The following is a 26452-nucleotide window of genomic DNA, read 5'->3' as shown; positions in this document are numbered from 1 at the left end:
CCCCAACTGTGGGAAGATACATTTGTTATGTAAGCCGCCCAGTCTGTGTGTGGAATTCTGTTACAGGTGCCAAGCTGCATGAGACACCTCCTCCCTGATAGGGCCAGGGTCTGTGAGGGGCCGGGGCAGAAGGGCCCGCTGTGCTTACCTGGTTGATCATGCACGTCTCCAGCTCCTCTTTGGAGAAACCCATTTGACCCCTTTCTTTGTTCTGACAAAACAGAACAGACAAAATCTCAGAGACTCTCTGGGGAAGGAGGGGCTTCCACGTTACACTCAGACCCATGTTCAGTTCGGGTCCCTAGTGAGTGCTTTCTCCCAGCTATTCACATACACCAACCAGTCCGAGTATGTACTAATGCATGAGATTGTTCATTGTGCTTGCAATAACTTAAGGAGAGGAATACATAGGTGCATTATTGTTCTGTTAGCAACAACAAGAACTGCTGAGATAGTGTATATGATGCCAAGGAAAACCAGTGTAATGAAATTGGGTTACTCGGGTCTTCCCACCACCCCCGTGGGAGGCTTGGGAAGCCCTCTCCAGGTAGTGGCCCTCTCTGGATTTTAACCGTGGTCACTGATGTTCAGTACTCCGGCCAGGGGGGATGTACGGCTGGACAGGGGGCGAGTGTGTGGCTGGGGGCTGGGGAGGCTGTGTGTGTGTGTGCTCATGTGTGCACAAGCACATGCTCATGCCCCAAACCTCACCCGGTACCACATGAAGATTGTCTTAAAGGCATTTTCATTCGAGCAGGAGCCACAGGACATGGTGATGAGCTGGGACATCCCTTTGGGAGCCACCTGCAGGGAGAGAAACAGCTGTGGCCTCGGCTCCATCTTGACTTCCACGTGGCCCTAGATGGTGCTGAGCCTCCACAGAGGCCCACCCTGGGCACCGGGGGCTGTGGGGCCCAGGAAGGTCCCGAGGAAGGGATCCAGGAAGGTCCTGAGAGCAGAAGGACTGGGAGAAGGGACAGGCTGGAGGGCAGGGAGGGATCTAGGAAGGTCCCGAGAGCAGAAGGACTGGGAGGTATCCAGGCAGGTCCCGAGGGAGGGATCCAGGAAGGTCCAGGAAGCAGAAGGACTGGGAGAACGGACTTGGGCTCTTCCAGGGTGTGGTGGAGAAGCCCAGGAAGGCCCCGAGGCTGGACGGCAGGGACGAAAAAACCACAAAGAAAAGCCCAGATTGTCCTGCCCGGGGCACCCGCCATCCCCTGAGATGCCCACATTTTACAGGTGGGAAGCTGAGGTTCAGAATGACTTTGATTGTAACCACTAAAACCAAAATGTCGGGGAGGGGTGAATAACATGCAAAGCTCCGATCATGTAACAAATATTAGTTTCCCCTGGTTCCTTTTCATGCACACAAGGAATCCCTTCTTTCTTCAAAAGGAAAATTAAAAATGTTCTTCATGAAAGAAACAGCACAAGAGCAAGACTGAAGTAGACATACCCCACCCGCAAACGTGTGGCTCTCAGTCATTTCCTCCCCATGCTGGCACCCCCTCCAAGAGATGGAACTGCCTCCCAGCGGGGCTGGAGGGTAGAGGGGGGGGGTCCCAGCAGGGATGGGCTGTTTCTGAGAACTCACTGAGAGCAAGGACTCCCTGAGCTTCTCCACGAAGTTCTCCGGAGGAAGGATTCCGAGGGCAGGTCTGTTGATGAACATGCTCTGCAAAAAGGCAGGAGACCGACAGTGACTTCTCAGCCCTGACCCTGCTCCCTGCTGACCAAAGACCAACCAAGAGCTTTTCACAGAGAGTGTGTTCAGACAAGCTGACTTCCCCGCGCTTTCAGAGAAATCCACTAGGATTGCTCTTGGTGTAAAAAAGTACCGTCGTATTTCCTGGTTGTTATGTTGCACTGCAGCTCTAGAAGATGGTACCGTTGGGGGAAGCCAGGAGAAGGTACACTGTGTACTATTTTTTGCTAACTTCCTATGAATTATAATTAAATTGCAATTTTATAATTATTTTTTATAATTAAATTATAATTATGATTTTTTTAAAACCCACCCATCATAATGGCTAAAAAACAGAGTGGACACTAGCAAGTACTGGGCGAGGGAGCAGAGCCACTAGGACCCTCGCTCACAGCTGGTGAGAACATACACTGGTACAGTCACTTTGGGAAGCAGCGTGGCCATATCTCACAATGTTGAACACACAAACCCCCGTCAACGGGCAATTCCTCTCCTAGGTATTTACCTAAGGGAAATAAAAGCACACGTCCACACAAGGACGTAAATGTATGTGAATGTGTTTGGTGGCTTTTATTTTTATTTGCCAAAACCTGGCAACGACCCACACGTCCCTCCACCGGGGGAAGGGTAAGTGAGGTGATACTTGCACGCCATGGAAAACCACTCAGCAATAGAAAGAACCATCTACTGACACACACACTAACATGGAGGGACACGGAAGAATCTCAGTCACGATGCTGAGCGAAAGAACCCAGAATCAGAGAGGTACGCACTGCCTGGTCCCCTTCATAGGACATTCTGGAAAAGGCAAAACTAGAGGGACACACAGCAGTGCACGGTTGCCAGGGGCTGGGGTGGGACGGACTCACACATGGGCTGGGGGAATGTCTGGGTGCTGAACTGTGCTGTGTCTGGATTTTTAAATTATCTTAAAACAACCTCTGGCCTAAGGAACAGTCCCACACTCAAGGGAGCTGCCTTCTGGAAGAAAACTAGCCCCTCCCTGCCTGATGGCTTCAAAACACAGGCGTGCTCACTAGCTGCCAAAGTGACAGGGTTGGAGGCACACGCCTGGCCAAGGGTCCCAAATCTCCCCAAAGGCTGGTCTGCAGAGACTTGCTTTAGAGTGAGGATAAAGGAGAACATTTAATTCTGGAAAGACACCGACCGCGGAATTCTGGAAAGACACCGACCGCGGGAGAAATCTTGTCCACGTGGGGTGAGCCTGTGTGCTCAGATGGAATAAGACTACAGCCCTCTCCCCCTGGAGGTCCAGAGTGCCCCAGGCCCAGGTCAGGAAGGGTCCAGGGAGGGTCTACACAATGGGTAAACAACGAGGTTGCTAGGAGGTGGATTTGGGTTTTAAAAAGCAATTGGGCCAAGTGTAACGTGGCATTCTGGACTGGATCCTGGAAGCAAAAAATGGACATTGGGGAAAGCGGGGGAATCTGAATGAGGTCTGTGCTACATAATATGCCCGTGTTAATTCCTTAGTTTTGACGCGGTGCTGCGGGGAGGGTTGGCACTTGGGTGAACTTGGTGAAAGGCAGGTGGGAACCCTCTCCACCTCGTCTGTACATCTGAAGCTAGTCTGCAGTTGCATCACCTAGTTAAACGTGGGGGAATGACCGGGCCTGGGGACTGCTTGGGTTCCTCTCTCATCAGTGCCATAATCTCAGCACAAATCCAAATAGCGCCATCGCTGCAGAGGGAGGCCTCCTGGTGGCTTTGGAATTTGGCTGGGACTGCTAGACTCATACTCTGTTATTTTTTCTGCTTTGTGACCACCTGGGTGAGTCTAGGGTAAGTAGCTGGGGACATTAACCCTCCTTACTATAGTGCTGGGAAAAGTGAGGACCAGAGAGGTCAAGCAACCTGCTGCAAGTCACACAGACAGGGAGGGGCAGAAGCACGACTCCAATCAGGCTTGCCGACTTCAGATTCCATCCTTTGCCAGACACTGCAGGCAGCCTCCACCCAAAAATGTGAATGCAGGATACAAGTTTGCATGGTGCAACCCAGAGATGTTGGCTGGCTTGCAGGGGCATTTCCTTTTAGCTCTGAGCTGTTGGTGGGGCTCCTAAGAAATCAAGCACTGTGAGATCAGGGTTGGTGGAGCGCCATCGCTGGTGGGGGGAGCGGCTCACAGAGGGGATGGCCACGCTGGCTGGCAGCTTGACTGACTATCTGGGACCAGGGAGAATGTGGGGGTGGTGTTCTTGTTCAACAAAGCATGACATTAAGAACAAAAGATTATCTGGGACATTGGGTAGCAGAATCAAATGAGGACAGGTTTCTAGAACCCTTGCTGTCAGACTCAGCAGTCGTAAAGTGCAGTGTGAAAAGGATGGGCTTTGGTTTAAGTGGCTGTGCAACCTGGGGCACAGGCTAAACCTTTCTGGTCTTCAGAGTCCTTATCCGCCCAAATGGGGACTCCTCCCTTGGTGCCTGTAAGGGGCTGGTGAGAGGGCCGAGCATGTGATGCGGCAGCAGCTCAGTCGAGCTGAGCAGTCACGCAGGGGGACAGGCCTGGGGGTCACGGTGGAGGCACGTGTCTGAGCTGAGCAACTCAGTGCTCCCAGGTGTCGCGGACATGAGATGACTCTACACTGACCGCGCTACAAACGGCGGGCGGTGTCATGAGCGGCCTTGGTGACGTAAGAAAGCAGAACTGGAACTGGAACCCAGAAAGTGGATCCAGGGGCCACAGCTTCGTTTTCTGCAGCCACATGAAGTAATGACGTTGGAGTTTAAGGGTGATGTGGTTCGGTACAAAAGCGTTGACTGGCCCCTTCAACAACCTGGCAGGAACCTGCCCTTGATGGAAGACCCGGCATGTCAGCAGTGGTCCCCCAGCTGGTGGCCCAGGTGCCCCCTGCCCTACTGAGCTGATGGCAGCTACCACTTCTCTAAGACTGCTGGGGGCTCCTTTCACTTGGCCGACCCCAAACTTCTGCAGGACAACAGCGTCAGCACAGACAGGTCCAGACTGACGCAGACCAGGACCTCACCAGCACCCAGAACAGTGCCCAGCACTCAGCAGGGATTCAATCAATAATTGATGATTGACCAAAAGTCAAGAAATAAGGCTAAAGAAGCAGGAGCTAGACCACCAAGGGCTTTGCATCTGAAGTGGGGGCACTGGGGTGCATCCCAGAGGCAGGGGGTACGGGAAAGAGTTCCACGAAAGGTGCAGCTCAGAGGAGGTGAGCACGGGCCTGCTGGGGTGGGGGCTGGTGGAGAGGAGCTGCTGGGGACGTGAAGGCCAGGGCTGGTCCTGACAGGGTGAGGGGTGAGAGGCAAGAAGTGGGCAGGAGGAAGGGAGGATGAAGCCGACTCGCCCAGGTTCCTGGCAGGGACAGGTGGGGGCAGGGCATCCCCTGAAATCACGTGTTTTCGGGGATGATTCTGCCTCCGGAGGCAGCTGACACAGCAAATGTGTGTGACATGTTTGTTGACACATTTTTTTCAGCACCAACTGCTGAGGCATCTGGGATCTGCACAACGTTTCGAAACAAAGCCAGGCTTCGAATGTAAACATCCCCATGGAGCCTCCCAAACGGGCTTGCCAGCCACCTTCAGGGGGGCCACCCACTTCCGCTCCAGCAGCCCCTAAACTTGAAAACAAGCAGGGGCGGACATGTCCCGAAGCCCCTCCCTGAGGGGCACAGCCATCTCTAAGGGGGGACATGTGGTTCCTTCCTATTACCTTCAACTCTGCGGGTAAAAAGGGATGGGACTTCAAGCCCGGGTTGTTGGTTCCCAATGCACCACCCCCCGGCCCCCCACCTTGGCCTGGCTTAGATCTCTCTTTAGGAGTCACACTCGCTGTGTCACTGAGTAGAATGAAAGCCCTGCAGCGACACTGGGTGTGGGTGAGGATGTGGAGCAACTGGAACTCACACACTGCCATTGGAAGGGTGGGCTGGCAGGAGCTGCGGCCGCCTGTGTGTGTGCATGGCCACGCCAGTGGTGGCCAGTGGCAAGGCACGCACGGGGTCCCCAAAGCACACGTGCTCCAGCGGTCTTCGGGGGGGATAACCCAACGGTCCAGCGGCAGTAGGATGGGTCCCTTCATTGCAGTAAACGCACATGGCGGAAGGCTAGAAAGCCCTGGGTGCTGATGGTCTACAGCTACACACAGGGATGAATCCCTCAGACTGACATCGAGGGAAACAAGCCAGGCACAATAAAGACACACTGCACAACTCCGTGCACATGGCTGGAGAGAATGGAAGAAATGCACCTGTGCCGTTAGACATAAGGGGACAGCATCCGGGCGGGGGCATGCTGTGGGGACCAGGTGCAACTCATGCATTCTCATCGGGGGTGAGAAACCTCATCCCCTGGGGATGTGGAAAGCACGGTCTACATGGTACACGTATAGCATATGGCAGAGGGGTATTAGAGGCGCTACCTCAGCCTCCAAGCAGATGCCACACCCTCTTCCCATCCCATACCGGGAAGGCATGACATGCTAAAAGGGACTCCGCAGAAGAGATTAAGGTTCTGGATCCACTCAGATAGGGAGATAATTCTGGATTTTCCAGGTGGGCTGAGTGCAACCACGTGAGCCCACTATGAAGAGCAGAAACAGTGGCGCCTGAGTGGCTGAGTCTGCCTTCGGGTCAGGTCATGATCCCAGGGTCCTGGGATCGAGCCCCACATTGCTCCGCGGGAAGCCTGCTTCTTCCTCTCCCATTCCCCCTGCTTGTGTTCCCTCTCGTGTCTCTCTCTGTCAAATAAGTAAACAAAATCTTTAAAAAAAAAAAAAAAGAGAGCAGAAACAGAAGGCAGGCAAAGAGAGGACTGGCCCGGCCACGGCTGGCTTGAGGACAGAGGGACCATAGGGAAACCAGGAGAATAAGGTACAATGACCTGAATGAGCGCACAAGCAGATTCTGCCCCACAGCCTCCAGCTAAGAGCTGTGAGACCCTACGCAGAGGGCTCAACTGAGCCCACCAGACTCCTGGCCCACGAAATCTGTGCCACAATACATGGGTGTTGTTGTAAGCTTCGAAACCGGTGGTAATTGGCCATGGCAGCAATAGGAAACGTGGTGGCATTAACAATGCACCACGACGGGAACAATTAGGAAAATAATGTCTAAAAAGGCTCCTTAAGGAAGTAATAATGAAAGCAGAGCTGAGAAACACCGGGTTATATGGGACGGTTCACTGAGCAGTGCGCTTGGGGGGGATGCGCGCCTCTGTGTATGTTATGTTCAGTGTGAACGATCAACGGCTTCCTGCCCCTCTCCCGCTGGGTGCTCATCTGGGGGGCGCCTCTACACCCCCAGGGCCCACGCGGCAATGTCCGCAGGCAGGTTCAGTTCTCACAACTGAAGACGGAGATGCTCCTGGCATTGAGTCTGGGGGGCCGGCAGTGCCTCTGAACGTCCTATGGTGCCCAGGACGTACCCCCAGCAGAGAACCACCTCTCCAACCGTCACTGGTGCTGAGACTGACATCCGCCTGCATGGTCCCTAAGTCTGCACGCTGTCAGGTCCCTAAGGCTTGGCCCTGGCCACCTGTCCACTTTCGCTCCACATTCTCGCAGCTGCTCTCCCTCCCACCTTCTCCCTGCAGGGGTCCTGGAGGCACCTGCTTCTCCTTCAGTCACTTCCCTGGAAGACTTCCCTGACCCTCAGCCCACTCGATCCCCGACAAGCCCAGGCCCTGTGGGTTTTATTCCCAGCATTTCCTCCAGCTGTGCGACCTTGGACAAATACTTAACCTCTCTGTGCCTCAGTGTCCTCATTGTAGGATGGGGATGACAATGGGCCCTGCCTCACAGACTTGTCAACACTGCAGCTGTGAAGTGCTGAACGCAGTGTCTGGCACACATTTCACTCTCGATAAATGTCGACCACTATTGCCACCATCATTGTTTTGTGCCAACACAGTACTGTTTGCCTCATCCTGTAGCACGTTATACGATGCAATTTGATGCTTAGGTGGGAGCGGGGCTCTGTGGTTTTGCTCACCAAGGCATTCCAAGTTCCTAGCGTATAGTATGTGCTCCATAAATATTTGTGGAATGAATGAATGAATGAATGAGCTATTTCTAAAGGCTGCCCAATGATCCTCTGGATCCATGCCATGAACACCACATAACTGGGGACTCACCGCATTTTGAGGCTGTTGGATCAGCTTCAGGAGAGCAGGGTGGCTGTAGCCTGGGAAGAGAGGGCACGGTTAGAGTCCTGGTTAGAGGCCCGCATGGTGCCCAGGGTCCCTTTGCCCCTCCCCCACGGGTGCACCCCACCTTCCCTTCCAACCCTGCTGCTCCCTTCATAAGGGGCCTTGTTATCCTTTGCAGACAAGATCCGTTCCTGGGGCCCTCCCAGACCTCTGGACTCAGGATCACTTGGGCTGCTGCCAGAAATCTTCCCAAATTCTCTAGCTGATCCTGAGGCCCAGGTTCAGGACCAGGGCTGCAAGTGGTCCCCCAAGCCAGTGTGACGAACTGCAGACATGGCCCTCACCTTCCTCCCCAGGGCCACTGCTTGGGTCAAATCGTAAGAGACATCTATCTGCTCAGGAACTGAGCGAGTGAAACGTGCAGCCTGCACCCATGATCCGCACTCCTCCCCTTCGTACATCTGCTGCTTTTCAGAGTTCCACTGCATCAACTGTCCAGACTGAGCCTGAGGTTGCATGACAGGGCTTGGGACACCCTTTGACTCTGCAACTGGTCTTCTACGAATTAGCCCTACACACCTGTACATGAGCAACGCGCTCCGGTATCTCCAGGCTTGAAAGCAACCCGACACCCACCAGGGGCCGTACTGAACAGAAAGCCTGCTGTGCACAGTGCACGCTCAGTCAGGGGAGTCCTTTATCGTAGAGGAGGGAGGACGCTGCACAGCCCCGGAGCCAGAGGGTCTCAGGCTCAAGGCCTGAACTTCCGGTTTCTGTTCATCGGTCCCAATCCTGGCAATGACTCCCAAGGGAAGGCCAAGTCTGTAGGGGGCACAGCAGTCAGGAGACCGGATCGGAAGCCCCTCTGAGGCAGTGGCCAAGTGTTACGCTCAGTTGACAATAGCTGAATGAGTGAATGACAACGTGGAGATCCAGGGACACGGGCAGGAGCCCAGAACTGTCACATGAGAGAGACCATCCAGTGGATCTTGGAACAGGAAACAGACCTTAGAGGGAAACTCCTGGTCTCCAACTATCAGAATTTTTACCATGCATACCTTGTACCTATTTTCTTTAAGCCAATTCATTTTTTGTTTAAATAAACTTAGTTTGGTTTTTTTCCTTCATTTTTTAAGATTTTACTTAAGTAATCTCTACACCCAACGTAGGGCTTAAACCTACAACCCTGAGATCGAGAGTCACATGCTCCACCTGCTGAGCCAGCCAGGCGCCCTTAAATGAACTTACTCGGAAAGGGGACTTGCATCACTGAGGTGAGAGGTCTGCCCAAGGCTCTGGGCCTGGGGCCTGCTCTGCTCCACCAGAGGAGGCTAGCAAATTCAGAGGGGTGGTGAGGCCCTGGCGCTACTCTGGGGAGACTTTCTCCTCTGCAGCATCAAAGAGTGAATGGACTTGAAGAGCCTTGTGGTTTCACCTCCTGCTTCGAGGAGGGTAGACTGGTGTGTGTGTTGGGGGGATGATCTGGGGGTCCAAGGGTTCAGGGCTATGAGCAGCCTCCCTGCCCTCCCGCCCTACTCAAGGGCGTGTTGGGCCCAAGGCTGCAGGGTGCTCATTACTCAAGGAAGGAGCACTCTGTGGGTTTTTTCCAACTGTATTTAGCCAGAGGTCTTTCAGATCTGGTTCTTTATCAGGCTGCCTGGGTGTTTATGACTTCTCTGCCTCAGTAGATAAGCCAGTTCCAGGAAAATCTTATTAAACCACAGATGCAGCTTGTCTTACTGACTTCAGAGGAAGAGATGAGAGCAAAGCTGGTCCTTCTGATCAAGGAAATCCATGCCTGGGCTTCTAACACTGTGGGACCCTGCCCTGCAGGCCAGGGCAGGGCGGGGCGGCTGTCTGTGAGGCTGCTAATCACAGCAGTAAGTTAGGAGGCAGAGGGCCTTTGGTTCAACTCCTTGGGCTCCCTGCACACACTGGACAAACCCTGTGAACTCTTGAAACCTGGCCCCCGTGGGTAAGCTGGAGATGATGTTAAAAAACCTGCATTTACAGGACTGTTGTGGGGGTCTAATGGGGTAGTGTGTAAGGTGCTTAGCGATATGCCAGGCCTATGGCAAATTCTCACTAGTTACCAGCTAGAAAAAAATCATCTCAAAGACTACAGATAGGGGAGGAAAGGCAGCCAGAGGAGAACTTTCAGAACTCCCTGTGCTTTTTCAACTTCTGCTGGCCCGATTTCTTACGCCCCCATACATTTGTCTGCTGGTTGGGGATGAGAACTGAGGGAGGCCTGCAGGGGCTGGGGGCAGAAGGATGGCGGAGTTAGCTGGGAAGAGGAGGGCCTGCAGCCCGTGGCTGTTACGTGGTAGAGCTAGGATTTGACTCTGAGAACTCCAGAACCGGCCCTTTCCCTCCAACCGAGAATGCAGACGGGGTTGTGTAAATCAAAGAACCCAAAATGCCTTCAGAGGCCAAAGTGTGTCTGAATGATGGGCTTCCAAAAAAGCATCAGCCACCTTACTGTCTAAATCGTATCTCAGTGGGAAATAAATAGGCACTGGCATCATGCACGAAGGGACAGGCTTCCCCAGATGAGACGCTCAGCCCACAGACCATGGAGCGCAGCAGCGACCTGTGTGTCTGTGTCAGCCCTATCCATCCCATCGTCTGCCGTGCCCTCCTCTAGCAGCAAGCCAGGCTCTGTATGGGCCAGAGGTAAGCCTGGTGAGGCACATGCTGCTGGTGCCCCGACTGCTCACCTTGGCAGGCCACCCCTCTCCCAGCTGCCTGTGTGGGGGCCAGTAACAGCTCCAGCTGCCTCTTTTTCTGGAAAACTGCCCTTGGTGAATGGAAGCCCCTTTGCCCAAGAGATGAGCCATGTCCTTCCTGCAGGCACCTAACAGGTAATGACTGACTCCCACTGGGATACAAAAAGGCCAGCCTCTTTGACGCTGCCTGGGACCAACACTGGGGTGCAAGTCATGCTCCAGAGCCCCCTGTGGGATCAGGCCATGGCTAGTCTCTGGCTGAGACCTCATCCTTCTTAGCCTTTCCCTCTCTCCCCTGTCTCCTGAGAGTATGCCCTTAATAAGCAACTTGCACAGAACCCCTGCCTCAGGCTCTTCTATGACACCTAACCTAAGACAGCTGACATTAAAGGCCGGGGTTCCACAGACCTGAGCTCATGTCCCGGCCATGCTTCTTCTGCAAGCCATGTCACCTCTCTGAGCTTTGCTTATCTATCTACAAAATGGGGGCATTAATACATACTCACCCTGTGGGGTTTCGAGGAAGAATCAATGAGAGAAGAGAAAACACATAAAGTCCCTGTAAGAGACCCTCTACCAATTACTTGTTCCTTTTCTCTGCCCTTGAAGGAAGTGTCTGGCAGCACACAGGGATGTGTGTACTGGAAGGAGCATCTAAAGTCTGGACTGCCACAACAAACAGAGAGAGGAGGTACATACGAGGGTGGGTATCCCAACTCTTACCTATGGGAACAGAGGAAATCTGGGAGTATAGGTCCAACATCCGGTTGCCATCCACATCGACCAGGTAATTGCCTCGGCTCTCTTCATAATTGCAGAAAAAGTGCACAGCCTCTGCATTCTTGGAGAAAACAGAGACTGATTCAGGGTTGCCACAATCCTCTAGATTCTTTGTCTTTTGGGATGAAGCTTGAACTGGTGAAGTAAACCACGTCCTGCCCATTCTATGGTCACATGGAGGGTATCTGTGGGTGCTTACATGAATGGTTTGCTTTATAATAGTTTACTAAGCGGTAAATTTGTATTTTATGAATTTTTCTGTATTTTATATATCACAAAAACAAAAGGTTCAGAAATAAATCTGAAGAAGATTCTGATGTTAAGATGATGGTAAGCCTTAGAGCAACCATGAAGAAAACTAAAAAATATATAGTAATTCTGAAAGAAATTAAAGTAGCACACTAGAAGATACCCACTTAATGCAAAAAAAAGTAAAAAAGGAACAAAAATATATGAGACATATAGAGAACAAAGAGTAAAATGGAAGATATAAATATAACAGTAAGAACATTAACTGTGTGTGCATTAAACAACCCAATCAAAAATCAGAAACTGTCAGATTGGATAAAAAGATGCAACTATATGCTGTCTACATGAGACATACTTTCAGGTCAAGAATACAAATAGGTTGAAAGTAAGGAAAAAGATACATGATTCTCAGAGCAATCCTAGGAAAGCTGAAATGGTTTATATTAATCAGACAAAATCAACTGTTAAACAAAAGTGTTTCTAGAGGTGAAGTCCACTAAAAAGATATAACAATTATAAACATGTAAGCACCTGATAACAACAGAGGCCCAAAATACATGAAGCAAAATGGGCAAAAGTGATGAAAAATATAGTTATAAGAGAATAGCTGGCAGCTTTAATAGCTGGCTTTCAATAGTGGATAAAACAAACAGGCAGAAGATTAACAAGGAAATAAGACTTGAACAACACTCTAAACCAACAGGTCCCACAAACACTTATGGAACACTCCACCCAAAAGTGGTAGAGCACACATTCTCCTCAAATGCATGTGGAACATTTTCCAGGAGAGACAATATAAAAGCCTCAGTAAATTTAAAAGGATTGAAATCACACAAAATATGTTTCCCAACCACAACAGAATGAAACTGGAAATCAGTAACAGAAAGAAATTTGGGAAGTTCACCAAAATGTGGAAACTAACACATAAATAACAAATAAGTAAAAAAAGAAATCATAAGGAAAATTAGGGGGGAAAAAAGGTTTAGAACAAAGTCAGTTGCATTTTTTTTTAAAGAGCTGGCACAGCCTAAATGTTTGTGTCCCTCAACTAAGTCATGACAGAGAAGCAGTGGAGGGGATGTTAGCTCATTCTCACTTACCTGAATTATATTCAGCTGTTTCATTAACTCCTGCAGGCAAGAAAAGCAAAAGCATTATAGCAAGGACGCACGCTTGCCAAAGAAACTTCAAGTCTTTCAAGTCCTGGGGCTTCCCCTGACGCTTATACCAATAACTTCATAGTTAATTAATCAGCAATATTATAATTGTTTAAAAATTGCTTAATATAAATAGTTGGCAGGAAACTATTCCTGCCAGTTACATTACCAGTGTAACAGAGATTTAGAAACTTGAAAGGATAACAATAAAATAAAATATTTAAGCTAAAGGTATTTATTTAGTGCTCATAAAAGCATAGGTCTCCCCCCCTTTTTTTAAAGTAGACTCCACACCCAGTGACCTTGAGATCAAGACCTGAGCTGAGCTCAAGAGTCGAACGCTTAATGGACTGAGCCACCCAGGCGCCCTGGTTCCCTTTTCATTTGGGAAAAAAGGCTTTAACACTGTTAGAAAAAATAAAATCAACTGAAAACATAAACTTGTTCATCAAAGAACCATTTATAATTATAATCTGGACACTCCAAAAACCACACGTACAAGTCTATATAGAAACTGGGAATTATAAATTGGGAACTGGGACCTAGGTGCTTTACTACTACAAAGATTTAATCTATAAAAATAATCCAACATAAAATCAACTTTAGCAATTAGTGTCATAAAATTATGTATTTCCACATAAAAATAGAAACTAATATTAATGACAATATAAAAAAATTATTCCAGGTATTTCACCACTATGAAATTAAAATCCACTACTCCTCCACAGAAATATGCATGAAAAAATGTCCCTCCTTCCTTCCTCCCTACCAAATGTACCTCCTTTGGTAAAATGCTATCAAAGTAACTACAATCACTTGCATTAGTACAAAGATTTCTGGATTTATAAAATAGTTGCAGTGACAAAAGGGATATCTTCTGACAGTAAAAAAAAGTGACACTGTGGATAAAATCTGCAAAATCTGCAAAGAAAAAAGCCAATTTGTATTAAAAAGGTTTACATTGTTATTTTTTCGGTGCAAACATTAGAAACAGTATAGCACATCACAATATAGAGCCAAGGTTAGTCAGCCTTCTGAAATGCATAATATGCAGGTTGTGTAGCATCTTTGAGGAGAGGCACCAACATCCCTCATCAGACTCATCTTGTGCCTCTTCCATCTCACACAGTAACATCTATTCCAGGGATTCAGAGCTACCCAATGTGTCTCATATGCCATGTCCTGTCACCCTGCACGCCTCTCCACATACCATTCCCCTTGTCTACAAAAGAATAATGCATTCCTTTGGTGAATTCTTCCTTTTTATCCTTCATCTGACTTTGGTCAGATGTTCTGCCCCAGACCTTCACTCTGGACTCAAAGCAAGCCATGTGACTTCCTTTGGCCAACAGAATGAGGTAGGAGTGATGGTACACCAATGTGGAGCCTAGACCTTAAGAGACCCATTATGTGCTCTTCTCTGCCATTGCCATGAGGATGAGCCCAGCCCAGGTGGCTGGAGGATGAGAGACACATGGGGTAGAGCCAAGTCACTGCAGTGACCAAGACAAGCTCAGCCTAGATCAACCAGTGGTCAGTCATCCCCCAGGCATGTAGATGGGCCCAACAGAGCTGCCTAGCTAACTCCCAGTTAACCCCAGATGCATAAGCCATCTGTATGCTACTGAGGTTCTGTAATTTGTACACAGCATTACTGTGACAACAGACAATTGATACATCTCCCCTGAGAAGGCGTCTTTGACTTCTCGCAGCAGAATGGCCTAGTTTAATCCTGGATCTCTAGTGGTAAGCTCTCTGAAAGCAGCTAAGAACACAGGTCTGTAAGTTTCACTGTGTTCTTGCCTCATGGACTCCTTCCGCTCCGTTCTTAAGAACACCACTCAAGTGTGCTCAACTCACCCGAGATCTAGGCCCTGGGACTTCAGTCTTCATCAGGGGCCCATCATAATCAAATTCGATGTCGACTTTGGCTGCGGCTTGACTGATGTGTCTGGAGCCTGTAGTAGACAAAGATGGTGAGATTCCCTGGTAACAGTAGGTATAATGAGGACTCTGCCCTAACAGGTGCCCAATGTCCCCGAATAGAAACAGTGCCAGGACCTCAACCCCATTCTAGCCAGACCACCCCCTGAACATGGAGCCTGGCCAGACCTGGGCACCACAAAAACACTGCAGAGTCTAACAAATGGGAAAGCCTAGTGCTAGTGAAGTTGTAGGCAAATAGGTATGCTCATGTTCTGCTGTTGTGAGTATCAGCTAATGATGCCTTCCTATTCCTTTCCACTGAGCAATCTCATTTCAGGATTCACCCTAAGAAAATAATGGGACCAGTACACAAAAATGTACATTACAAATATTTATAATAATACTGTCTTTCAACAAGAAAACAACCTAAATTTCCAACAATGGATGGCAGCTAAACACAATATGGTATATTCCACTATTTCAGGGACAAGGGCATTTTTATTTTATTTATTTATTTATTTATTTATTTATTTATTTTGAGAGAGAGAGAGAGAGAGCTCGAGTGTGGAGGGGCAGAGGGAGAGGGAGAGAATCTTATGTAGACTCCATTCTGGGCGTGGAGCCCAATGTGGAATGTGACCTCACAACCCTGAGATCAGGACCTGAGCTGAAATCAAGAGTTGGACACTTAACTAACTGAGCCACCCAGGCGCCCCTGGAAATTCTGAACTTTTATGGACATGGAAAGATGGCCATGGTATTACCATGTGAAAGGTCCAATTATAAAAATTATCCAAATTTTGCCAAAATTTAATTTATAACCAAACATATCCAAATGTCTCTATAGAGCAGAGTTCCTCAGCCCTTAGCACTACTGGTATTTCAGGCCAGATAACTCTCTGTTGTGGGGCCATTCTGTGCACTGGAAGATGTTTATCTGCATCCTTGGCTCCATCCACCAGATGCCAGGAGCACCGCCCCCGAGTTGTGCCCCTAGTTGTGACATTCAAAAATCACCTAGGAGGAATAATCAAATGTCTAAATTCAGGTGGTCCCTGGGGCGCTTGGGTGGCTCAGTTGGTTAAGTGTCTGCCTTCAGCTCAGGTCATAATCTCAGGGTCCTGGGATCGAGTCCCGCATTGGGCTCCCTGCTCAGCAGGGAGCCTGCTTCTCCCTCTCTCTCTGCCCCTCCCCCTACTCCCGCTCTCTCTCAAATAAATAAAACCTTAAAAAAAAAAACTCTTAAAATTTTCAAGTGGTCCCCACTTACAGATGTTTTTTGTTAAAAAAAATTGGGGGGCACAAGTTACTTGCTTGAGATCCATTTCACATTTCTGCATCATAATAAATGTACAGAGGGGAGTTCCCAGGCTAGACCCACAAGGCTTTTGAGCTCAGCATGTGGCTGAGATAAAGGGCAGCCTGAACCCCAAGTCTTGATCCCTGACTGAAAGACATCTGTGCTGAACCCAAGGTAAGTGTGGGGTGACGGATCATCAGTAACCCCCAGAAATCCCTTTAATGTCCCTGCTCATCTTTGATCTTCCTGGCACGTAAGTGGCACGTGGGAAATGTTAGTTCCTCTTATTTGGGTTGCATCAAACTAGGGAATCACATGTAAATCGTATACATAATTTCACTTCTCTTTATGCAACCCTGAGGGGTACAGTATTGTTTCTATTTTATAGGAGAGAAAACCAAAACTCAGAGAAGCAAAGAACATGCTAGGCTGTTTGTCTCTCCCTCCCTCCCTCTCTCTGTCTCGCACACACACAGCTTGCCAAACTCTACAAAGCCATATTAGAAAACATATTTAAATTCATTCTTGATTTTCCATAATTGCTCTGGATATCAAAGAGGATTTTTGAAATTAATTATGTAACAAAATGTAGCCCTTTGAACATGAAGTCCAGTTAGAATACAGTGCTACTCTTATTTTAAGGCATGAAGCAGCCGGCTTTTATTGTCTTCTGTTTGATCTAAAAATGAAAAGGGAATCCCTAAGGAGTTTGTCCCATTAGCAGAGAGTTAAAGGTCGTGGAACATATCGATGACTTCTTTTTTACATTAAACTGTTTACGTCTCCCTTGGCCAGAACTCGGGGTTACTGATCCAGACTGATTCCAGCTAGACCTGCATAAAACAAGGACGCATGTTTGGATAAAAAACAGTTCTTAACTGGTGTGGGTCCTGCTCTGTTTCCAGTAAAGAGGGAAAGTGAAAAATTCAAAGTTGCAAGCTGTCCTCTAATGAGGACACACAGGTCCGCTCTTCCTTTCTCCAGAAAGTGTCTTGACACTCTGCTGAAGCAGCCAGATTTCCTGGGATCTGGAAAGTGGAAATGCCAGCGCTGGAAGATCTCTAGTGGGAGCCGCAGCTGAAAGGGTCTCGAGAGGAATGACAGGCGCGAGTGGGGTCATGTGGGGCTATGGGTACAAGGACACCAAGGCTGCGAGCAGACGGTGGCAGGGGAGTGGAGAGAGGGCGAGAATCCATCCCCTGGGGATCAGGGAGGGATGGGGCACGAGACAGAGAAGCTGAGGGACAGGTCTGTATCAAGAGCTGCATCGGTTCCTATCATGTGCCAAGTCTTCGTGGGTGTGGACAAAAGAGGGCCAGGGCCTCCGGGCAGAGATTCTGAAAACCACAGCCTGGTAAGTTTGCTGGCAACAGGGCTATCTAACATGGGAAGATGGGGCAGCTAGCATGGATTCAGCCCCCACCGTGTGCTAGGCTGGCCCTACCAAGGCGAACTCCCATCTACTGTTTTTATTTATCCACAACCCTCTCGAGAGATGGTTCTCAGGTTATAGATGAGGAGCAGACAGGTTAAGCAACTTTCCCAAGGCCACATAGCAAGTCAGTTGCAGAGCCAGGATTCGAACCCAGGTCCGATACTTTTGCTTTTCCTACTATATCTCAATTGTGACTTTTTGTAGAGGACAATAACCAAATACCAACACAACAAATATTCTCTTGCATATTTTCTTTTACAGTGGGCTCCATGCCCAATGTGGGGCTTGAGCTCACAACCCTGAGATCGAGAGTCACACACTCTACAGACTCAGCCAGCCAGGTGCCCTCGAATATTCTCTTGATGAAATATAATGATGATATATAAACCACAGAAGAAAACAACCAGATTTCCTTTCCTGGGATCTCTTACGACAAGTCACATGAGCAGAGGCGTCCATTCTTCAGGAATTCATGGTGAGCATACCCAGCAGCATCCCAAGCACTTTCCATGGACTGTCTCACTTAAGCCTCACAACCCCCTGGGAGGTAGATGTTATGATCATTCCCATGTTACAGAGGAAGACACTGAAGCTCAGAAAAGTCAACTAGTTTGCCCAAGGTCACATAGCTGGTAAGCGGCTAAGCTGAGAATTTGTCCTTCAGACCTCTCCTTTCCCAAAGACTATCTTCCATCTCATCTAGTGCCGGGCTCTGAAATGAAACATTTGCAGCAAAACAACTCACTTCCTTCAAAGACAAATTCCTAGAGGAACAAAGAAGCAAAGAAAGTTTGAATTAATATTGAACTACCCAGCATTTTCATTCCTGAACGAAGCAGCACAGCCAGGAGGCAGGCGTGTGCCTCAACACCTGAGACCCACAAGGTGGGGGGGTCCATCCAGCCCTCTGGGTCTGATGACGATGCCTGCCACCCTCGGGGCCTCGCCAATCCAGAGTCAATGTTTAACTCCAAACTATAAAAACAGCTATCAAATGTTTTTACTGTTCTCTTGATCTTTAGAGTGAGAGTAATAAATGAATGCCAGTTTCCCAAACAGCAAGGGCTCTGTATGTGAGCCTGGCCAAAGTCAAAGTCAAGTTCAATTGGAGTTGTATGCTCTGCTTTTCTTTTAAAAAACCTTATCCTCCTTCCCCCCAAGTGTCCACCCTACTTATTATTTTTTTAACCAATTAAGATCTATAATATCTGGAGAATACTAGTAGCATAAATTACTACATGCTGTCCCAGAGAAGTATCATTCCTTAAAATCTGTTTAATTCTGATAAACCTCCAGTAAGAACTTCAGGTGTAACTTATCATCCCATAGAGGTGCCCAGACTCGCGCTGGGGATGAGCCTGGCTGGACACCACTTCCTCCCTGCTTCTCTGGGGAAGGGAAGACCACGGCCTCTGCGTGGGGCCGATGTGAAATTAGTTCAACTAATGACCTCCCAAGATGGGAGGCAAAAACTTCATGTATCAGTTTTGCTGTTATCCTCAGTACGTCATCCTGTGTGTCCTGTTTGGATCCTTTCCTAGCTGTGAAAAGAGCACACTTCCTCCAGTGACACCTCAGGGTTTGAAAGTTTGGGTCCATGTGGTCAGCAAGCAGACACTGTGTTGAATGATCTACAAACACCAAATATCAGAGAGCAACCATGCCACCTTTTGACAGCGGTAATTCTGCATCAGATTTAGTCTCATAGCCTGAATACTGGCATCATGTCGGCCGGGATAAATCATACTTTTAAGGGTGGTCATATAAATAATCATATCTCTGTGTTCTCCGTAAACTTGCAATTGATTGTGGGTCTGTGACCCACAGACACAAACTTCTCCAGGCACGAGGCCACCATCATTTTTCCTAGGATATTCCTACAGTCACTGTGTGATTGTGACTTTCACAGATCCACGTGAGGTCACCAATACAAATACTGTAGGCATAGGCTAACTGAGCTGGGCTGGAGCCACTGAACACAAGGTCACACACCACCTACGTACAAAGGACAGTTTGCTGGGGCCCTCTGGAGGACTCCGAGGAGGAGTCCCTTCCGTGCATCTCATGGTCCAGGCACAAGACCCAACAATGAGCCACTTTGGAGGCACCTTCCTCAGCTGTGGCGAGACAGCTGCCAGCCGGAGGACCATGGTGTTCAAAGACCTCGAGTCGTTTATTGTTCTTGATGAAGGTGACCACAGTGCCATTTGCCAGCCCTGCATAGAAGATTCGCTGTCTACTATGGCTCTTCCTGCTGTGGTTGCTCCACACGCCCTCGCATCTGAACGCGTAGCAGCCAATGGTGTGGCCACTGGAGCAAGTATAAAGGGTACCTTCCCAGTGGTTCCAGCATCAGGGGGCAGCTCACTTCGGAGGTACGGCCCTCACAGACACCACGCACTTCTGATTCACCAGCTAGAAGCTCGGACAGTGTTCTCTGCTGAACAGGTAAGTTCTCAAGTATCTGAATTGCATTCTTCACAGTGGCTGGGTGCCCCTCACTGCGCCTTTTGTGACTCATCCTTATCTCTGGGCTCTGAGGTTATTTGTTTTGTTTTGTTTTTAAAGATTTTATTTATTTATTTGACAGAGAGAGACACAGCGAGAGAGGGAACACAAGCAGGGGGAGTGGGAGAGGGAGAAGCAGGCTTCCTGCGGAGCAGGGAGCCCGATGTGGGGCTCGATCCCAGGACCCTGGGATCATGACCTGAGCCGAAGGCAGAGCTTAACGACTGAGCCACCCAGGCACCCCTCTGAGGATATTTGTAAAGAGTTCTTTGATCCCTTCACGGAAGAGATCACTGTCTGAGTGCGTGCCACACTCACAGGGACACCATCCTTACAGCAAGCGCCAATTCATACATAGAGCTAACCTCATCACAACCACAACGACGCGTTTCTCATGAGTTTTGCTCTCTGGAGTCTCAAATACCCTTTTTAGAATGACTGTCTGGTTTCTGATGAGAAACCAGAGTCAGAAGAATCGATGGCCACTGCCTGAAACTGAGGATTAGGAGTTCCTAGGATTTCTCATCTCTGACGCTCTTGTTCTGGGCCACTTCTGCTGCCTTCCCACGTGGAGGCTGTGACTCTCCCCACTTAGGTTGACTTTCCTGTTTTTACTTCCCTTGCAGGGTGAGCAGTAAATACATCCTGTCCAGTGTCGCTGTTCTCAGGAACATGGGCAGCCCACAGAGCCTTCTTCTTCCTGAGTTTCTTTTTCCTCATTTCCCCTCGTTCCAGCTGATGTCGGAGCGGACTCTGCCTGTGTGCAGGCTGGTCAGCTGGAGGTGGGGCTCCTTCTCCAAGGGGGGTTTCTGATGCAAATGACAATCTTGGAAGACCCGCTATTGCCTTTGGGTGGCTCCTCAGCTTTTTCACCTATGCTTGGGGTGGGGGGGCAGTTGATTGCAAAGAGGGTACGTCTCCTCTGTTCCTGGTGTTTCCTTGCCCTGTGGAGATCCTCAGTTCTCAGCTAGGCTCCTGGCAAGCTTCTGTCAGCCCTGAGAAGGGCGAGGTTGCAGTGATGGCTGGCTAAGCTGGACCACTGGCACTGTTCTCTCTGTTAGCTCGCAGTCATTCCTCGGATGCACTGTAAGCCATGGCCTCGTGACACGGCACTCACACTCTTGCATTCTCATCTTGTTCGGGAGATGTGGGTTCTCCTTTAACCTAAACAGAGGCGTCTGGAGCAGGAACACTGCCGCAGACTCGGAGAGCAGGGGATGTGGCTGCTCGGACAGGGACTCCTGTGGGTTGGGGACCCAGAGGCTGATCCATCCCCAGGAGCTCTCCATTTCTAAGACTGGCTGTCATTTTGCTCAGTGCCAGAGGCACAGCTGCCGTCTGTGTCTGCATCTGCCAAACTGGAGACCACAGGGCTGAGGATGAACTTGATGGAAGAGGGCTTCCTTCTCCGTCACTCTCCTGGGCATTCTGGTTCTCTAAGGGGGCAGGGAACTCTCCAGGCTGTTCAGGTCTTTTGCCAAATGCATCACAGGCATGGTATGGTCAGAGGAGAGTTGTGCACTATGTCACCTCTGAGTAGCAAAGTTCCAGCCCTTTCTCCTGTTCTTGGGAAGGCAGCACGCCACTGATTTTTTTTAACACACTCATGGAGGAAAATACCAACAATTACACCACCCAGAGGTAACCGCTTTGCTGTCTAGTCTCTCAGTCTCTGCACTCCATTTGCCAGGATAAGATTATCAATGATTTGGGGAGAGGGGCATGAAGCCATGCCATTGGAAGCACTGTCTCAGCCCTGAGCCACTGTGTCTAATAGCTTCACAGTGATCCGATGGGTGCAGACACCACACCAACACCTAAGCACAGTGGGTGTGGTGATGGGCTAAAGCACCCTCCTGCTCTCCCTCACTCCGGGGAAGCAGGTGCCATATTGTGAGCTGCTCTGTGGAGATGTCCATGTGGCCCCAAATCCAGCCAGAGCCACGGGAGTGAGCTTGGAAGCGGATCCCCCAGCTTCCACGGTGAGACTTCCGATGAGACCGCAGCCCTGGCTAGCTCAGCTGTACCCCCGTGAAAGACCTGGAGCCAGAACATCCAGCTAAGCTGACCCCCAACCCAGATTCCTAATCCACACGAACCATGAAATAAATAAATAATTATATAAAATATTAAATAAAAAACATTATTTTAACTTGCTAAGTTTGGGGCTATTTGTCACAAGGCAATAAATAACTAATATAGAGGTTAAGGCTGCAAGTTTTGGGACCAGCCTGGCTCTCCATTCAAAGCCTGGTTCAGCCACTTGCTCGCGCTGAGGCTCTGGGAAAGTGACATAATTTCTCCGAGTCTCCCTTTCCTCTCCCAGGGGACTAAATGGATTAAAGGTTAGCTATTGTTTTACAACGATTTCCTTATTGCCACTTGCCCAACAGCAGTGTAGGAGTGCACATATTCCCGAATCTTTGCCAACACTGTGGTTTAGTATTAAAAAACTTGTATCTATCAATCAACCCATCTATCATCATCTATCATACTAGATATGTCAAAGTGATAGGCCAAAAGAAAAGAAAAAAAATCTCACGGCATGGTTCTCTCCATCTGGCACAAGTGTGCCAAAAAAAGATTCAGCTCTGGCCAAGAAAATGCAGAGCTGTTAACTCCAATTTAGTCACATCTGTCTTGGTTTTTCATCATGCCTCCATGCTTGTAAAATGGGAGTTAGGCCACTCCCCCCCAATGGAAGCATAAACGAAGGGCTTTCACATGAATTGTTCACCTTCTGAGACAAGAAATGTGCAAAGCAGGGAGGACATCAGTACCACCCCCACTTTCCCGAAGAGAAACGGAGGCTCACAGTCCTGCCCACTGGTCAGGCTCACTTGGTGAAATAGGGCCCAGGAGTAGAAGTCTTGACCCACTGCTCTTTCCTGGTTCTCTCCTTGGGAAGGCTCCGATGTCCATGAGAATGACCTGCAAAGGTGGAGCCACGCTCTCTCGTCACTGGTGTATCCTCAGCGCCTGGCACAGTGCTTGGCACCCAGCAGGTGCTCCATAGTATTAGCTAGGGAGGACTCTCCCTCCTGCTTGGAGCACCCCGTACCTGCACCATTGGTCAGGTTTTGGTTTATTTTTAACATAATAATGGGTCAGCATCAATATGCTTCTCTTATAATTGCGTAAAACAAAACAAAACCTCAAAACCTAACTCCTCGAGGCTATGGAGGTCAAGAACAAGGGAACACAGGAACTGTCACAAACCAGAGGAGACGACATGACAACACAGTGCGCTGCGGGAACTGGGGCTGGATCCTGGGATCCAGAAAGAGGCATCAAGGGAAAGGCTGGTAAAATCCAAAGAGAAGTCTGGAGTTTGGTTAACAGTAAAATATAAGGCCAGCTTCTTCGTTTTTGACAAATGCATCCCGGTGATGTAAGATTTTAACCGTGGGGAACGTCGTGGCACAGGGGACCTCTCTGGACTAGCTTAGTAATTTCTCTGTACTTGTAAAATCAGCCCAAATTAAAAGGTTTATTTGAAAACAAAACCTGCTAATACTCCTGTGGGAGAGAGAACACACCTGCTCTTTATCCTACCCAGGGTATAAACACCTGCGGTCTACATGCCAACCAAGGCCACGGCCAGCACTTTGTCTTCAGAAGGCAGATGAGACCAATAAGGAAAGGACACCACGATGACAATCACGGGGCTCTGAGAGAACTGAGACAGGCTTGGCGGGGGGATGTAGGGTTCCTCTAAGGGGGTTACCGCTAGCCCCTCTCTCCCCCAGAGCCCCAGGGAGGCACATGGGGGAGGGACGATAACCCAGTGTTTGCAGCTAGACGGACTTTGCTTCTCTGAGGCTTGGCTTTCTCACCTGCAAAATGGGATTCATGCGTGCCTTCCGGTGGGGCTACTGGGAAGGAGGTCTCACAGGATCCTGTAAGCTGATGAGGCTGGCCTGGCCGAGCCGCCCACACTCAGTGAGGCAGAGAGAAACAGAAGCCCCGGAGAGACGGAGAGACACGGCCGCGGAGTGGGCGGTGTTGCAGGCCAGCTGGGTTGGGTGGGTGCAGGCGAGGGAGAGTGCGGTGGGGGTAGCCGCCTCCTATCCAGTACCCTGGACACCCGCTTGGCCTTTAGGTCAATCACAAGGATGCTTGTAGCCTTCTTATTTCTTGGCAGCAAGCTCAGCTATATGTTTTCCCCAACAGTCCCTGTGAGGACAGGCCGGACCCTTCTGGCTGCTGGGGCCGCCACTCCAGGCAAGCAATGTGGCTCTAGGCCGGATCAGCTTCCTGTCCACCACAGAGCTGTTCATGCAGGGACAGGAGCATGTGGCCGAGACGGGAGATGGAAGAGGGTGATGGGGACAGTTTTAGTGTGTGTGAGGGGAAGACAGCCCCAGAAATACTGGCTGGCCAGCCCGTTAACCCCCAAGGGCTCTCCCAGTCCAAGAATCCCCAGTCTGGACTGTGTTTCCCATCGGGACCAGTTCTTGCCAAGACCCCCCTCCACGGCTTACTGGGCACGAGCAGGCTGTAGTTGTGTTGGAAGGTGCAGGCCAGCCGCCGGCTGAGCAACATGAAGGCCATGATCCTCTCCTCCAGGAACAGAGGCCCCCTTCACACGCTTCCACCCTGGAAGAAACCAGAAATGCATAGTCAGGCCAGCCAGGAACACTTCCCTGCCATTTCCCACGTAGTTTCTTCTGACATCACATCCTTTGCTTTCATACTGGGGATACACTTTAAAAACTGAAGGCCGGGGGCACCTGGCTGGCTCAGTTGGAGGAGCATGTGAATCTTGATCTCTGGGTCACGGGTTTGAGACCCATATTAGTTGTAGAGATTCCTTCAATAAAAGTGTTTTCATTTGACTTTGACCACACCCCAGGCAGGATCATTGTGCGCATTTTCTAGGTGGAAAACCAGAGCAAGGGGACAGAGCTGGCTTGAGATCCCTCTGCAGGCCAGCTGACCAGCTCAGTGCATCATCCACCTGGGACAAGCCAGCCCAATCTGTGAGATGGGAGGGCTCAGACGGAAGATTCAGAGCAGATGCAGTGGCCGCATGACACAGGAGGCTGGGAGCCCCGAGCCCCGCTGCCCTGTCCCCACACCGAACACTGATCCCCAGCGCTGTCTGGGAATCCCAGGACCCCATGCAGTACCTGGTGGCCCGTTTTGGGGAGTGCCTATTTCCAGTGTGACCAACCTTCTCAAGTTTGGTGGAGATGGAGGGGGTTCCCTGGATGTGGAACTTCGCTTTGGAACCCAGGGAGTGAGGGTTCTCAGCTCCAGTGCCCCCTGTATGTTGATTCCCTCCAGACCCCTCCCAAGTCCTGCTCTCCCAGGCTAGACCTGCCAGTAGCCCATTGCTTTGTGGTCCTGAAGCAACAGCACCCCCTTTGTTTTCTTTTTATCACCTCCCCCACCCCCTTCCCAGGCCACCATTCAAGTGTGTTCCCCCTGCATCTTTTGGTTTGTGGGTTTTCTTGCTAAATCCCTGCTTTGTTATCTGGAGTGTGTATTTTTGGTTGTATTGTGCTGGATCTCCGAACAATGCTGGAGCCATTCACGTCTCACAACTCGGGGACCCTGTTTCCTGAGTCCTTTCTGCACGCTGCACACTGTGCTAAGCTCTTTGCATAGGGCACTATTAATATTCATTATTGTTATGAATGCCCACATGCTTTGTGGTCCTCTCTTTACAGATGAGGACACTGAGGCACAGAGAGGTTAATGGTGGATCTGAAAACAGATCTGTCTGTCCCCAGAGTCGCTGAGTCCTAACACTTCATAGATGTCCACCCATTCACGCTGCAACAAAGCACAGAGGAAGTGCCAACTAGGGGCGGCGGCGGGCTTAGCAGCACGGGTGAGGACATGGGCGGGTGTCTGGCACCAAGCTCGGGACGATGTGTTGGCAGTGCTCCCAACCCAGTACCCCAGAGCTAATGGGACATGGAGCTGTATTTTTAGAAGCAGAGACTAAACAAAGGAGGGTGGTGTTGGCACTGGTTTAAGGACTCACTCATTCCATGAATATTCATGGTGTACCTACTATGTGCCCCCCTCACCAACTTCCCCCCTGTGGGCACTGGGCACAGGGCACAGGGATCAGTCAAGTGCAGTGCTTGCCTTCCAAGCATGACCATGTCCTGAGCACCTAGAGGTGCCACAGACACCACCCTGTTTCATCCCCAGAGCCCCAGGAGATGAATGGCTATGTCATTATCCACTCTTCACAGATGAGGCAACTGAGGTGCTCCTGGGAAGTGGGTGCAGGAGGTAGCTTTGGGGTGTCCGTTCAGCACACTGTGCCTCCCTGCTCTCAGAAACTTCCTCCTCTGTCTACAGGGGTGCAGACCCAGCAGCCCTGTCCATGCTGTGTGAACCTCTGGCCGCAGCTGACTGGACGGGGACAGGCCAGAGTCCCGGGAGCTGTGGGGTCCACACCTCCTCCCCCAGGAGAGGAGCCGGCATGCAGAACAGTGTGCAACAGAGAAGCAGCTGCAAGAGAGGATGGAGGTCCTGGACACAGAGGCGGCTCCCTGG

The 26452-nt window shown here is 49.9% G+C and overlaps 1 protein-coding gene across 4 annotated transcripts in view; it reads right to left on the bottom strand.

Annotated features, from left to right (window-relative positions):
* Window positions 1-26452, bottom strand: part of ABAT (4-aminobutyrate aminotransferase) — an 82498-nt gene that overhangs the window by 13430 nt on the left and 42616 nt on the right. For all 4 annotated transcript variants that reach the window (XM_027611997.2, XM_027611994.2, XM_027611995.2 and 1 more), the window contains exons 2-9: window positions 24418-24532; window positions 14625-14722; window positions 12708-12737; window positions 11302-11419; window positions 7835-7884; window positions 1595-1675; window positions 712-804; window positions 149-211 (exon numbers count right to left, since the gene is read on the bottom strand). In XM_027611997.2, coding sequence (XP_027467798.1) covers window positions 149-211; window positions 712-804; window positions 1595-1675; window positions 7835-7884; window positions 11302-11419; window positions 12708-12737; window positions 14625-14722; window positions 24418-24487 — 603 coding nt within the window. In that variant the 5' untranslated portion in view covers window positions 24488-24532. The remainder of the gene's footprint in view (window positions 1-148; window positions 212-711; window positions 805-1594; window positions 1676-7834; window positions 7885-11301; window positions 11420-12707; window positions 12738-14624; window positions 14723-24417; window positions 24533-26452) is intronic.

Source organism: Zalophus californianus, chromosome 10, assembly GCF_009762305.2.
Source record: "Zalophus californianus isolate mZalCal1 chromosome 10, mZalCal1.pri.v2, whole genome shotgun sequence".
NCBI classification, from domain to species: Eukaryota; Metazoa; Chordata; class Mammalia; order Carnivora; family Otariidae; genus Zalophus; species Zalophus californianus.
Note: the sequence above shows the minus strand (reverse complement) of the source record. Positions and strands in the feature narration are given on the sequence as shown.